Here is a 15,851-nt window from a genome sequence, read left to right as displayed (position 1 = left end):
AGGAAGATCTCATGTACAGCAGTCCAATAAAACATCTGTTTTATTTTCTTATGCATTAATGCGGTGAAATCAACTGTCTTAAACAACACTGTCTAACATGATCATGTGAAGCAAAGCATAATTGCCATTTTTTTTCTTTGTCTAGCTCTTCCCTTCTTTTATCTATATGTTCCTTTAGGCTTCATTCACTTCGCAGGAAAAATCAGATTTGTTTCTTGTATCTGACTGTTCAGATTTTTACGAGTGATCAGGTCTGATTTATGAAGTCTGACTGTAGTCACATTTTCTCACATGTCTACTTTGGTTGGCATAGTAATGATGCACCAGGTCGGGGCAACGCTTAGCCAACCTAACGACATTACACAGCTAACAGAGCGATCACGCTATATTTCACATCATCGTTTGGCTTTCTTTTTTAGTAACTACACCACAGGGGCGTCGCCTGGGTATGTAAAGATTTGGGCTCAGCTCAGTATTTGTATAGTTCACTTTAGATGCTTTGTAGATAATTTATTTACAACCCAATTGGGACACTGTGCAAAATATAAATTAAACAAATGCAATGATGTGAAAATCATTTGACCCCAATATTTCATTGAAAATAGTACAAAGACAACATAAATTATGCTAAACTGAGAAATTTTATTGTTTTTTGAAAAACATATGCCCATTTTGAATTTGATGCCAACAACATGTTACAATAAAGTTGGGACGGGGGCCTGTTTACCACTGTTTACTGTGTTTCATCACCTCTTCTTTAACAACACTCTGTAAGTGTTTGGGAACTGAGGAGACACTGCTGTAGTTTAGAAAGTGAAATGTTTTCCTGTTCTTGTTTGATACAGGATTTCAGCTGCTCATCAGTTCAGGGGCTCCTTTTTCGTATTTTTCATTTCATAATGAAATGTTTTCAGTGGTGACAGAGCTGGACTGCAGGCAGGTCAGTTTAGCACCCGGACCCTTTTAATATGGAGCAATGCTGTTGTAATACATGCAGAATGTGGTTTGAGATTGTCTTACTGAAATAATCAAGGCCTTCCCTGAAAAAGACGTCGTCTGGATGGCAGCATATGTTGCCAAAACATGTATATATCATTCAGCATTAATGGTGCCTTCACAGATGTGTACGTCACCCATGTCATGTGCACTAATGCCCCCTATACCATCATGAATACTGGCTTTTGAACTGTGCACTGATAACAAGCTGAGTGGTCTTTAGCCCGGAGGACACAGTGTCCATGATTTCCATAAAGAGTTTCAAATGTTGATTTGTCAGACCACAGGACACTTTTCCACTTCCCCTCAGTCAATTTTAAATGAGCTCAGGCCCAGAGAAGGTGGCAGCGTTTCTGGATCCTGTTTATATTTGGTTTTTTCTTTGTGTTTTAGAGTTTTAACTTGCATTTGTGGATGCAGTGATGAACTGTTTTCACAGACAGTGGTTTTCAGAAGTGTTTCTGAGGTCATGCAGTGATTTCCACTACAGAATCATGTCTGTTTTTAATGCAGTGCCGTCTGAGAGCCCAAAGATCACGGCCAGCAAATACTGGTTTTTGGCCTTGTCTCTTACATACAGAGATTTCTCCAGATTCTCTGAGTCTTTTAATGATATTATGTACTGTAAATGATGAAAAGCATAAGTTCTTTGCTATTTTATGTTGAGAAACGTTTTTCCTGAATTGTTGCACTATTTGATGTTGCAGTCTTTCACAGAGTGGTGAACCCCTCCTCATCTTTACTTCTGAAAGACTCCGCCTCTCTGAGATGCTTTTTTGTACACAATCATGTTACTGACCTGTTGCCAATCAACCACCAGGTGTTTTTTTTAGCATAACACAACCTTTCCAGCCTTTTGTTCCCCCGTCCCAACTTTTTTGAAACGTGTTGTTGGCATCAATTTCAAAATGGGCAAATATTTTTCAAAAAACAATAAAATTTCTCAGTTTCAACATTTGACATGTTGTCTTTATACTATTTTCAATAAAATATAGGGTTTAAATGATTTTCACATCATTGCATTTTGCAAAACGTCCCAAATTTTCTGGAAATGGTGTTGTATATTTTACAACTTCACCAAAGGGGCGTCGGCTGGGTATATAAAGATTCAGGGCTCAGTCATGTTCACTCTAAGATTGTTTTGAAGAGTCCTCAGCAGTTTATTTTTTTTTTAAATCAGCAGTTTTTTTTTAAACCCTAACCCTAAGCAAATCCAAAACAAATCTGCTGACGTGTAAACAAAACCTTACAAAGAAAAAACATAAGAAAATGAGTGAAAACACTGAAAACAATGAAAAATATGCTACAATAATCCACTCCAGCTGGGCAAGTTTGTGTCCCCCCGATATGGAAAAGAAATACATGACACATGTTCATCAGTTTCATTCCAATTTCTATAATTCACTAAGCAAAAACATTTTCATATATTTTAAAGGTTCTTAATGAATACAATTTTGACGTGTATTTATTTACTGTATGGGTTTCACGATTGAGTTTTGACTGCATGAGAGCCCATTTTTCAGGCCCAGAACTGGGCTCGGCTTGGGTTTGTTTTCTAGGGACTGTTTATTAGATTTGGCTCTTTTTTAACAGAACCTTAATGCAGCTTTCTCTCTCCTTCTTTCTCTATTACAGGCATGTGATCTCTCTTGCACTTTTTTGTGCATGTCTCTCTCTCTCTCCATCTCTCTATCTCTCTCTTTCTCTCTGCCTCTCTTCGTCTCTCTCTCTCTCTCTCTCTCTCTCTCTTATAACGTTATAGGCTGTAGCCGTGTTTGGAAACGCTCAGGTTATTTGAGGAGAGGGTGAATGTGTTGCTGAATGAAACCATAGATGATGAGAATGATGTGCACGCAAGCTGGGCTGAAACATGTGACAGGTTGACGTTATAAAGTTCTGGGCTGATTTAAAAGAGCATTCAGGTTCTGTGGTCCCGGAGGCTCAGGCCAGCCGAGGCCCCTGCTACTGCACGAACATAACATGACCTACAGGCATTGCTAATAAAGCTACAGGCTGTGGCAGTGATAAAGACAGACTGTAGGTTCAGATCTTTACATCATGTCTGATCCCACAATATGATGTCATGAGCCGCCACACCTTGAATGATGGAAAAACACACGAAATCTGATCTGACCACTCAACTGAGTCACATGTTCAGAAATCTGCAGGTCCAGTCAGATTGAAAACAGTCGTGGCTTTATTCCTGCAGGAAATCTGTCCTCAATCGAATATGGGATTTGAGCTGCCTGTCTGAACACGGTCATAGAACAATGCAACTCAGACACCTCGTCTGGAGTGATATTCATCCTTTTCTTGTACAGTAATCCAGAACAGTCATTCACTTGAAATTACATTGTTTCACGCAATCACGTGATGGTATTGCTGTATTGACGGACTTGTTTCATGAAACTTGTATTATGAAAGTTTTCATGAAACTTGTTTCACGGAACTTTAATGAAAATTGTTTTACGAACCTTTTAATTAAACTTATTTAACAAAATTTTCATGAAATATGTTTTACAAACTTTTTAATGAAACTTATTTCATAAACTTTTTAATAAAACTTGTTGCACAAACCTTTTCATGAATCTTGTTTCACGAACCTTTTAATGAAACTTGTCTCACAAACCTTTAATGAAACTTATTTTACAAAACCTTTCATGAAACTTGTTTCTCAAAAATGTTTTAATGAAACTTGTTTTATGAACCTTTTAATGAAACTTGTTTCATAAAACTTTTCATCAATTTGTTTCACAAACCTTTAATGAAATTTGTTTTACAAAACTTTCATGTAACTTGTTTCAAAAACCTTTCATGAAACTTGTTTTATGAACCTTTTTATAAAACCTGTTTAACAAAAACTTTTTCATGAAACTTGTTTAACAAAACTTTTAATAAAACTTTAATACAAAACTTTCATGGGTGCAACTGTTGCAGCTGAGTTTCAAACATTTTTCATCACTCAACGTAAGTGCAATTTAGTTCCATATAAATTTATTGCAATTAAAGTTGCATGAAAGTTTCACTGTATAAAGTCAGCCTTACAAGGTGCAGGCTCCAGTGCACTTCCCCCAGAGCTTCTCCAATAAAAAAATATCTTCTCTTTCTCTCTCTCTCTCTCTCTCTCTGTCTCTGTCTCTCTCTCTGTCTCTCTCTCTGTCTCTCTCTCTCTCTCTCTCTCTGTCTCTCACACCCCTGACCTATCACCCCCCAACTCAGATTACACGCGCATGTCTCTAACCGTAATAAACTCAGATATTTCCCCTGTAAGCCTGCGCTTTATTCCTGTTAATGCTAATGGCATTACTGCGGTGCTGCGTCTCCCCGAGGCTCCAGCAGATCGGCCCTGCGGCTCTAATGAGATGCCATTCCAGCCGCTCTTGCTGCGGGGCTGTAGTGTGTGAGTGTATTCAGCGCTGTGCAGAGGAACGTGTTAGAATAGTGTTCTCTCACTCCATTAGCAGGTTCCTCTCAGCGAAAGTGAGAGTAATTCCCTGGTGTGAATGTGTTTAGACATAATGAGGACTTTATAAGGACCTCGGATCATCAGAGTGCTGAGCGCTGCAGCACTCAGCTAATCTGACTCTGGACACATATATATATACATACAGGACATGAATAAAATGATTCAGCTTTTAACCAATAAAAAGTCACATTTATAGTCTGTGTTAAAGTCATCTTTTATTAAACAAACATTAGCTCCAATGTCTGATTGGTTAAGAAGCGTCTACCTGTGTTATTTGAGTTAGCTGTAATATTAGTGGTTTAAGTGGAGCCATAGAACATAATGAGCACTGATTGGTTAGCATTACTGCTACTGAGTGCTGATTGGTTAGCACTACTGCTACTGAGAGCTGATTGCTTGGCATTACTGCTACTGAGCGCTGATTGGTTAGCATTACTGCTACTGAGCGCTGATTGGTTAGCACTACTGCTACTGAGAGCTGATTGCTTGGCATTACTGCTACTGAGTGCTGATTGGTTAGCACTACTGCTACTGAGAGCTGATTGCCTGGCATTACTGCTACTGAGTGCTGATTGGTTAGCACTACTGCTACTGAGTGCTGATTTGTTAGCACTACTGCTACTGAGTGCTGATTGGTTGGCATTACTGCTACTGAGTGCTGATTGGTTAGCATTACTGCTACTGAGTGCTGACTGGTTAGCATTACTGCTACTGAGTGTTGATTGGAGATGTCATTAACGGCATACGAATAAACGTTGCTTGCCGCCACCCTCTAAAGGCGTCATTAATGACTTTCAAATAAATAGCGTTGCTCACCGGCGCCCTCTAAAGGCATAATTAAAGACCAACGAATAAATATCATTACTCATCGCCGCCCTCTAAAGGCATTATTAACGACGATCAAATAAATAGCGTTGCTCACCGGTGCCCTTTAAAGACATAATTAAAGACCATCAATCAAATAGCATCGCTCAGCACCGCCCTCTAAAGGCGTCATTTACAAACATCAAACAAAAAGCGTCGCTCAGCGCCGCCCTCTAAAGGCGTCATTAACAAACATCAACTAAACAAACGTCACTCAGCGCCGCCCTCTAAAGGCATCATTAACGAACATCAACTAAACAAACGTCACTCAGCCCCGCCCTCTAAAGGCATCATTAACGAACATCAAATAAACAAACGTCGCTCAGCGCCGCCCTCTAAAGGCATCATTAACAAACATCACATAAACAAACGTCGCTCAGCGCCGCCCTCTAAAGGCGTCATTAACAAACATCAACTAAACAAATGTCGCTCAGCCCCGCCCTCTAAAGGCATCATTAACGAACATCAACTAAACAAACGTCACTCAGCGCCGCCATCTAAAGGCATCATTAACGAATATCAATTAAAACAAACGTCACTCAGCCCCGCCCTCTAAAGGCATCATTAACGAACATCAAATACACAAACGTCGCTCAGCACCGCCCTCTAAAGGCGTCATTAACTAACATCGAATAAACGAATGTCATTGGAGGTTATAACATGTTGCTCTAATAAGACGCAGTTTGTGCTCCTTTCTTCATTATTTCTATTTCAGGTTTATACTGAGGTGGACAAAATGAGTTCAGTGAAACGTTAGGGAGGGGTCATCTCTGGTCTTCACACTCTGCTCCTGATATGTCAGTCTGAGAGGAGATGAAGTCATCGGAAGCTCTGCGGGTATTTTTAGAGCTCGGTCTCCACCCAGGCTTGAGTGACACCTCCTGATTAGTGAGGAACATCTGCAGAAGAGCTCAGGTGTGCGTGAGTAAATCACTGGTTCGCTCTGACGGCCCGATGAGAAGATATACTGCTGCAGAAACGTGTCCATCACTGCGAAGGGGGGCTTCTGTGGGATCTCGGCTGAGAGGAGAACGCAGCCAAATTTTCCTCAAATGGAAGAAGCAATTAAAGATGTGAGGAAAGGAGGAGGGAGAGGATGATTTGGTCATGGAAACAGTGAGGGAGGATGAAAGTGAGCAGAGGAGTGGGCACGGAAAGACTACGGGGGGAGAAGAGTGAGATTTCACTGCTGTTTCATCTGCTCGTATCGGAGAGAAGAATTATAGCATTCCTTCCGTCCATTCTTTCCTTACTTTTCCCAGACTCATCTATTCCAACACATTCATCTCTTTCAGTCTTTCTCCCTATCTCTCTCTCTTTTGCACTGTTTCTCTCCTTGCCATCACCTGTTCCTTCTTTCCTTCATAGCCGTACTTGGCAATGTGAAAAGACAGAGATGAAATATGGAAGAGAGAGAGAGGGAGAGAGAGGGAGAGAGGGAGAGAGAGTGTATGTCCAGAAAGGCCAGAAGTCATGGAGGGATATTTTTAATTCCGAGAGGTGAAGGGGAGATGAAACGAGGCATACACACCCAAATGATCTGCACCCGCAGGACCAGACACCTTAACACCTCATACTTGCAGAATATATGTGTGTATATATTTTTTTTCCTTTTTTATATACTGTATATAAAGCTGGGGTTCCTCTATACGACTTTTCCCCCAATTTTAGCCCCGTTTCTCAATCTGGCCAAGTCTGATCTGATTTATCAAACGTCTGATTTTTTTGACCCAACTCTGAGTTTGATCTAGTGTAAACTGATCAACGACTCAATCTGAACAGACTCCTGCAACAGCCAATGAAAACAGAGAGCACAAAAGAAGAATTTACAGCAAGTAAACAAAAAAAAAATGGCAAAAAGTCTCTCACATGTGGAGCGAAGCTTTTAATGAGCTGAGTTTAAGGCACAATCCAGTTTATGTACATTTAAAACTCTAAAAATACCAAACTGATCACATTTTTAAATCCATGATCCACTTAAACATGTTTACCTGCTGCTTCTCTACTGTTTCAGCACAAACGGCAGAGAAAACAGCAGCAGCAGCAGCTCACGTTTGTTTATTTGCGTCTCCTAGTAACAGAAGAACGCGCGAGTTCAGTGAGTTCTGCTCAGTTCCGCAACAGCTTAAAAGTTGAGTAGTGTGGATCCCCAATATTTCAGTTGCCCAAATCTGCAGAAACAAGTCTGACAGTGTGAGACACCCAGTCTTTTATAATCTGATAAGACTTTAAAATTTGTGTAGTGAACCCAAGGCTTAAGTCACTGTGAGTAGCACAACAACTCTTCTGGATTAAGGAATAACATCTGAGGCTGGACATTCACTACACAACTTTTTTTAGTTTAAGTTTTAACAGATTTCTAAATCGGACAGCATCACAAACTTAATGTCGGTTTGTCACAGAGTGTCTTGTCTTGTTGTTGTGAGGCGCTCAGACTAGACAACAGAGCAAAGAGAGAGAATAACACACACAAGATTTTGGGCTATGAATAAGAACTCAAACTCCCAGAAATCCTCAGATCACATGACACACAGAGCTAAACTTACTGCACCTGTTTGTGCTTTTATGTGCAGTGAAAGCACAAACTGGGGATTAATATGGTCCTGAGAAGCGCTGATTCAGTGAGAGCTGGAGGAATGTTTCACCACAAACTGGCAGCTGAGCTGAAGCTGTAAAGACAGTGAGCTGATCTGGATCAACATTATAATCATGATATCAGCTGTAATCTGCTGTGTTTGATACGCAGCTCCTCTGTCTCCACTGTTCATGCTCTTCTCCTTTCTCTCTGCTCTTCCAGCTCTGATTGGCTGTTTGAGATCATCTCTGACCTTCTCACACTGTAGGACTCAAATGTTTTGAGTCGTAAATATCAAACGTGAGATAATATCGGAGGGTCTCCGATCACTTTGCTATCAGTCACTTCCGATCATGCTCCCAACCTGGAAAATCACTTCAGATTGTAAATATTTTCGCAAGGGACTAATCGGGCTTAAAATCAGGCAAAACATTGTGTAGTGTAGGCCCAGCTTAAGGCTGTGTTCAGACTTTGTTGTTTGTCGCGTTGCAAGTGACGCAAAAGAAATCTGATTTGAGCGTCCAGAGCGTCCAGACTCAGACACATCTGTAAAAATCTGATTGGCGTCAGATTTCAAAATATCAATCTGAATACAATCTGGGTATGACAAAAATCAGATTTTGGCTGGCAGTCTGACCAAGGCCTGATTGTCAAAATGAAGTGACTAGAATAGAATATAATAGAATAGAATAGAATAGAATAGAATAGAATAGAATAGAAATGCAAATGATTTCAGGGCTTTCAGGGTCAACTAAACCTGTCGACTAATGGCTGAGCTGAATCAGATGAGCTTAAGCAGGTAAACCACCAAACTGTGCAGAAATCTGCCCCCCCCCAAGGCCAGAGTTCCCCACCTGAGTGTCAAAGTTCAGTATTAGTTCAGTGCCTCCTTAAATATTAGTGTAGCGTGTCTTTGGTGTCACTGTGAACCCCATGAAAACTGATCAGGCCATTAAGAAATTTTTAGAAGATTTATTCACCCAGCAAGAAGCAGAGTGTCACTGAACTGCATTCCATCGTTGTGGAAAGGGAATATTGCATTTCCAAAACCGTAAAGAGAAACGTCTGTTAATAACTTAAGAGAAAAATACTCACACAGAACATAAGGCAGCTTACAGTTCAGTAGCCAGTTACTGGGATGGTTTTGCGTTAAATCAGTGGTTCTCAGGTCCAGTCCTGCATGTTCTGCACAGATCTGTGTTTCTCTTGCTCTAACACATCTAATTCAGCTCATCTAGTAGTTTTCAAGCCCTTTGTTAGCTGAGTTGAGCATTTTTGTCTCGCCTGAACAAAGAAAACTACAGCACCGCCTGTGTTCGTCATCTTCTTCTCCCTAAACTTTTCCTCGGGCATATAGAAATGTTCTGTGTATCTACTTTGTGGTAGTTACAGACCTATTTGATTTGATCAAATGGTTGTTGTTGACCAAATGCATGCAGTGACCGGTCCCAACCATTTAGTGTAGCAGCTACAATATCCAGTGCAAGCATGTCAAACTGGGGACCTTCAGGGCCAAAGTGCTGTGGAGATCAGCATTTACCCTCATCTAGCACTCTGAATTCAGTTCATTAAGGCCTTAATTAGCTGATGAGCTGAATCAGGTGTTTAATATGCTGAAGTCTGCAGTGTTTCAGCCTGCGAGGACTGGAGCCTGACACACGTCGTTTGGTTGATATAAAGCGTTGTCAATTTTAAAGCTGCTGTGTCTCCCTTAATAACTGCTACATCCATCTTAAAGCTATTACAACCACTTTAAAACTGCTATATCCCCTGAGGTCAAGTGCTTAACTTACCTAGCACCTTGTGGAAGAGTAACTGATTAACTGATCTGATTACTGATCTGTTAACATCTGCCTCAGTCTCAGATTATACTCAATCATTTTTAAGTCCTACTTGACACCATTATATCAAAGTGTAATTTTGGTGAACCAGCTAGAAGCAGAATTCTTCTGAGACAAAAACTGCTATACTCACCTTATACATTCTACCTCCACCTTAAAACTGCTATATCCACCTTATACATTCTACCTCCACCTTAAAACTGCTATACTCACCTTATACATACTAGCTCCACCTTAAAACTTCTATATCCACCTTATACATTCTACCTCCACCTTAAAACTGCTATACTCACCTTATACATAGTACCTCCACCTTAAAACTGCTATACTCACCTTATACATAGTACCTCCACCTTAAAACTGCTATACTCACCTTATACATAGTACCTCCCATCTTACGTGTCACTGCTGTTGGAACAAAACCTCATATCTCCATTTTTGTCGATTTTTATTTTTTGACAATATAAAATGCCTGTTGCTCTTTACATTGTGTGTAAATTTCATAATGAATGGACCAAAACAAACGGCTCAAAATTACCTGGAAAAACGTCTAGTTCCATTAATTTACATTAAAAGTAAAGTAGGTTTTTTCCTTCTCCTGTAAAGTTACCATTTTGGAGATACAAGGTTTTGTTCCGACAGCGGTCGAAAGGCTAGATCTACCTTGTACTTAATACATCCACCTTTAAACAGCTCGATCCACCTCATACATACTACCTCCTCTATAAAACGGCTCCATCCACCTTAAAACAACTAGATCGACCTTATACATAAAACATCTATCTGAAATCCACCTCACATATACTAACTCCACCTTAAATCCATTAAATCCACCTCTAACGCTGTCCTGATCCAGTGGTAACAGTAGCAGTGGAGGCAGCAGTTTTAAGGTGGATGTAGTAGTTTAGATATAAATGACTGCATGACTCCAGAGTCACTAAAAAATCTTCAGTTTTGAGGGAAGACCAGTGCACTGCCGTACTTCTCCTTCTGAAAACGTTCTTCTTCATGCTCATTCCAACACACAGCCTTACACACAGTCTTACAGAGTGCTGTGGAAGTGCTGTGTCTGAGTTTTGCCATATTACAGTTTTAGCATCTAGTTTAAAACATTACTGATGTCCAGATGGACAGTGATGTTTACAGGGTGGCGTAAACTGATGAAGCTGTTCAGGAGCAAAGGGGTGTGTGAGGGGCCTAGGCTTGCGTGTGTGTGTGTGTGTGTGTGTGTGTGTGTTTGCGTGTGTGTGTGTGTGTGTGTGTGTGTGTGTTTGCGTGTGTGTGTGTGAGGGGTTTACGTGTGTGTGTTTAAGGGTGAGGGCGTCTATTACAGTCAGACAGTTTTCAGCACATTACAGGGTGACCACTTTACGAAGGCTGGGGTCTGCAGTCTGACCTGACAGGCTCAAACTACTCTCAGTGATAATTTAGGAGGGTGAAGATGGTCAGACTGGGTAGATGAGAGTAAAGGTCACATTTAATACCCACTCTTACCCCCCACCACCACCCCCCAAACACACAGCGGCAGGACAGGAACTGTTGACAGATCCTAGAGCTGCTGTAGTAAAGATAGAGAGTGTATATATATTTACAGTAAAAACGTTTCATAGGGACTATATATATACACACCACACACACACACACACACACATATATATATATATATATATATATATATATATATATATATATATATATATATAGATAGATAGATAGATATATAGGTACTAATAGGTCATTTTAAAAGAAGGTAATTTTATAGTAAATTGTTAATATGTCAATGTTAATATCGTCTAATCTTTAGAAGCCATAGCTCTATTAATCATGATGTTATATTATCCATATATGTGTGGTGTGTGGTTTGTGTGGTGGGTGGTTTGTGTGGTGTGTGTGGTGGGTGGTTTGTGTGGTGTGTGTGGTTTGTGTGGTGTGTGGTGGGTGGTTTGATTGGTGTGTGTGGTTTGTGTGGTATGTGTGGTTTGTGTGGTTTGTGTGGTGTGTGTGGTTTGTGTGGTGTGTGTGGTGGGTGGTTTGATTGGTGTGTGTGGTTTGTGTGGTGTGTGTGGTTTGTGTGGTGGGTGGTTTGATTGGTGTGTGTGGTGTGTGTGGTTTGTGTGGTGCGTGGTTTGATTGGTGTGTGTGGTGTGTGTGGTTTGTGTGGTGTGTGTGTGGTGTGTGTTTTATGTGGTGTGTGTGGTGGGTGGTTTGATTGGTGTGTGTGGTATGTGTGGTGTGTGTGGTTTGTGTGGTTTGTGTGGTGTGTGTGGTTTGTGTGGTGTGTGTGTGGTTTGTGGTGTGTGTGTGGTGGGTGGTTTGATTGGTGTGTGTGGTTTGTGTGGTGTGTGGTTTGTGTGGTGTGTGTGGTTTGTGTGGTGTGTGTGGTGGGTGGTTTGATTGGTGTGTGTGGTGTGTGTGTGGTGTGTGTGGTTTGTGTGGTGTGTGGTTTGATTGGTGTGTGTGGTGTGTGGTATGTGTGGTGTGTGTGGTATGTGTGGTGTGTGTGGTTTGTGTGGTGTGTGTGTGGTGTGTGTTTTATGTGTGGTGTGTGTGGTGTGTGTGGTGTGTGTGGTGTGTGTGGTGTGTGTGGTTTGTGTGGTGTGTGTGGTGGTGTGTGTTTTATGTGGTGTGTGTGGTGGGTGGTTTGATTGGTGTGTGTGGTTTGTGTGGTGTGTGTGTGGTGTGTGTGGTTTGTGTGGTGTGTGTGGTGGGTGGTTTGTGTGGTGTGTGTGGTTTGTGTGGTGTGTGTGGTGTGTGTGGTGGGTGGTTTGATTGGTGTGTGTGTGGTTTGTGTGGTGTGTGGTTTGTGTGGTGTGTGGTTTGTGTGGTGTGTGTGGTGTGTGTGGTTTGTGGTATGTGTGGTGTGTGTGTGGTGTGTGGTTTGTGTGGTGTGTGTGGTGTGTGGTGTGTGTGTGGTGTGTGTGGTGTGTGGTTTGTGTGGTGTGTGTGGTGTGTGCGGTAAGGAGATGTTATCTGAGTGGATCATCTTACTTTACCAGTGCAGATCCACTGTGTGCTCTTAGCCGTTAGCAGAACTCCAGAAAGTTAATGTAATGAAAGTCATATGTTGACCCCATTTATCAGCCAGAGGAATGATGTCAGGGGTCTGATCAGCTGATGGGCAGTTTAGTGCCCAAGAACATTAACATCCACTTCGTCCAGCAGGACTGGCCCTGCAGGAGGCCGAACTCTGACGTTAATTATTGAGGAAATGATAAATTATTCAATGCTTACTGTGAATAATTCAGTATCTACTATAAATTATTCAGTATCTACTATGAATTATTCAGTATCTACTATGAATTATTCAGTATCTACTATGAATTATTCAGTATCTACTATAAATTATTCCGTAACCAAGACAGATATACATGTCAAAAACGGCTTCTTTGGAGTGATGCCATACAAGAACCATTTTGGTTCCCTAAAGCTCCTTTCAGTAGATGATTCTGTAAATGGTGTTTTCATACAACAGGTTTTTTGTGAGTGTGAAGAACCTTTTAAGCTTTAATGACTCTCTACTTTATTTATTTATTTATTTATTTGTTTGTTTGTTTGTTTGTTTGTAGAACTGTAGAAGCTAACAACCCCTTCTGATTATTATGAGCTCTGAGACTCTGGGATGACTGGCTTTAGCCCCCACATGGCCACGCCCTCTCTCCGATATCACTGCCTTAAGCTCTCCGCTCCTGACCTTCAGCTCTCTGTAACACTGATATGTGTGTCTTGGACACTTTAAGGCTCTAATCAGCAGTAAATGCGAGAAGCCGTAGGAACTCTGAGGATCATCATCCTCACCATGATCTGCGATAATGCTTCAGGAGAACTGAAATACATCCACTGAACCCCAGAGAGAACCTTCCAGACCTGTAGCGCATTAGAACATCTTCATAAACAGAAAACTGATGTTTCCAAACTTCCCCTGGATTTCAGTTATGAACCAAATGCTGAGACAGTCAGTCAGAACAGGCTGGGGCTCCTGAGCCACGCTGTTCCATCATGCAGTTCTAGATATGCAAAGTAAGCTGTAGCCTTGATTACTGTAAGTTTGCTATTAGAAATGTTACAATAGCGATTAACTTCTGCAGTTACTGATGATGGCAATCATAACTGATGACAATACTGTAATATTCAAGATAATAACACATTTATTACTGATATTAGTAATAATAATAACTTGCACTGTAATTTTAAGCCAACAATATTCTTTTCTTCTTATTGTAACAATAAAAATGGTAATATTGTAAAGTAAATTTGAAATGATTTACTCTTAAAGATGGTTTCTCAAGGTGTCTTTAGTAAAGAACACTGGGCCTCATTCCCCAATATCTTCTTAAGTTTGTTCTTAAGTGTGATCTTGAGAAAGGTCCTAAGAAAAAGTCTGCGTCAGATTCATGACGTGTTCTTAAAGCACAGAACGGTTCTCACCTTTGTGCTCTTGAGTGTGTGTAGACTCTGTTCTTACCTCAGAACAAACCCCACATAAGAGAACATGTGTGAGTCAGAACCTTCATGAAAACTGTGTAAGTGGGTTTAAGAATAAATTTCTTCTTAAGAACGGTTGATGAATGAGACCCAATTTTTCTAAAAAGAACCATGAACACTCAAATGACCACACTTAAAGGGTTCTTTGTGTGGTAAAATGGTTCTTCAGATTGATGGAGAATGCGCTGCATATGGTTCTGTACAGAACCTTTTTGAAAATGGTTCTATATAGCACCAAAAAGGGTTCTGCTGTTGTCATGATGTCAAGCTTGTAACAATAGAAGAACCCTTTTTGGTACAATACAGAACCATATACAACATATTCTCCAACAATCTGAAGAACCATTTCGCCATGCAAAGAACCCTTTACGCATGAAATAGTTCTATGAGTATTTATTGTTCTATATATCCACTGTCTTTACTAAAGAACCCTTGAAGCACTGTCTTTTTTGAGAGTGTAGAGTTTAATTCCAAAATACTGTATGTACAACTTGCATATAAAATATTTGTAAAAATAATAACAGCTGGCTTTAATGGAAAACACATTTTTATATCTTTATTAAGGTGGTACGATAATAATATAGTGCTGATTTTGAATGTGAAAAGAAAATGTGAAAAAATTGAAGGGAAACCCTTGAAATATTGTTGGTTCAAAAAATTAAAGTGTAAATTATTTGGCAATAACTATATAACTAATTATAACCATGTAATATTAAACACATAACAGCAACAACAAAACAACAGTAATAATAATAGCAATAATAATAATAAGAAGAAGAAGAATATATCCTATATGCTATAATGTGACGGTGATAGTAATAGTGAGTAGTAGCTGGTACCTTTGGGCTCGGGCATGTTGCTGGGTTCTTCTCACTCGTCCTCAGTCAACTGAGCACTTCAGTCACTTTACCCTTTTTATTTTCACACTCTCAGTGATCAGGGGGTCTGAGTGAGATGCCTCGGAGTGAGGGGGGTGCAGGGAGAGGTGGGGGGGTCAGGACACAAGCAGATGGGTAGACACACGAAACCACTAAGAGAGAAGCCAAGGAGAAAATTTAGAGAGAGAGAGAGACACAGAGGGGCTATGTGCTGTATGTGTGGGAGTGAGAGGGACGTGATGACGTGGTGAGAGGTGAACTTGTCACTGAGCCCCTGTTGAGGTGTTGTGATGTTCGAGTTTAAGTTCGGCTTTACAAGAGATCACTTAGCGTCTCTCCATTTTCCCTCAACTATTCTCTTAGCATCTCCCTCCCTCCCTCTCTCTCTCACTTTGTGTGCATTTCCCTTTGTAAACATCCAAAACCGCCATCATCACCATTACAGTATCGCATAGAGATCTTGTTCAGGCTTGCAAGATTTGTCCCAGAATGTAGCACTATGCTAGTTAGCCAGAACAGTTCTCCCTGTGAAGCTCCAGCCACTGTCCGAGAGAAGCTTCTCAGACAGACTGGAAATAAGATCTGGAGTGATTACTGTCCTAACTTAGCAGGGAAATGGTTCAGTACTCACTTTACATCTTTAATTTACACTTGCCTATCACTTACACTTTACTCACTTTACAATAATAAATATTTATTTTAAACATTTACAAGAAATGCCTATGCTACGCCTGGCCACTTCCACAATG

The 15,851-nt window shown here is 40.6% G+C and overlaps 1 protein-coding gene across 4 annotated transcripts in view; it reads right to left on the bottom strand.

The window, feature by feature from the left end:
- Window positions 1-15,173, bottom strand: part of mybpc2b (myosin binding protein Cb) — a 57,938-nt gene extending 42,765 nt beyond the window's left edge. The window contains exon 1 of one of the 4 annotated variants that reach the window (XM_036580863.1): window positions 15,064-15,173. In XM_036580863.1, coding sequence (XP_036436756.1) covers window positions 15,064-15,079 — 16 coding nt within the window. In that variant the 5' untranslated portion in view covers window positions 15,080-15,173. The remainder of the gene's footprint in view (window positions 1-15,063) is intronic. The other 3 variants (XM_036580848.1, XM_036580839.1, XM_036580856.1) reach the window with 3 other exon arrangements.
- Between the last annotated feature and the right edge of the window lie 678 nt (window positions 15,174-15,851).

The sequence above is a fragment of the Colossoma macropomum genome, unplaced genomic scaffold (genome assembly GCF_904425465.1).
Source record: "Colossoma macropomum unplaced genomic scaffold, Colossoma_macropomum, whole genome shotgun sequence".
In the NCBI taxonomy this organism is placed as follows: domain Eukaryota; kingdom Metazoa; phylum Chordata; class Actinopteri; order Characiformes; family Serrasalmidae; genus Colossoma; species Colossoma macropomum.
The sequence above is the reverse complement of the archived record's forward strand: the minus strand, read 5'-3'. Positions and strand labels throughout refer to the sequence as shown.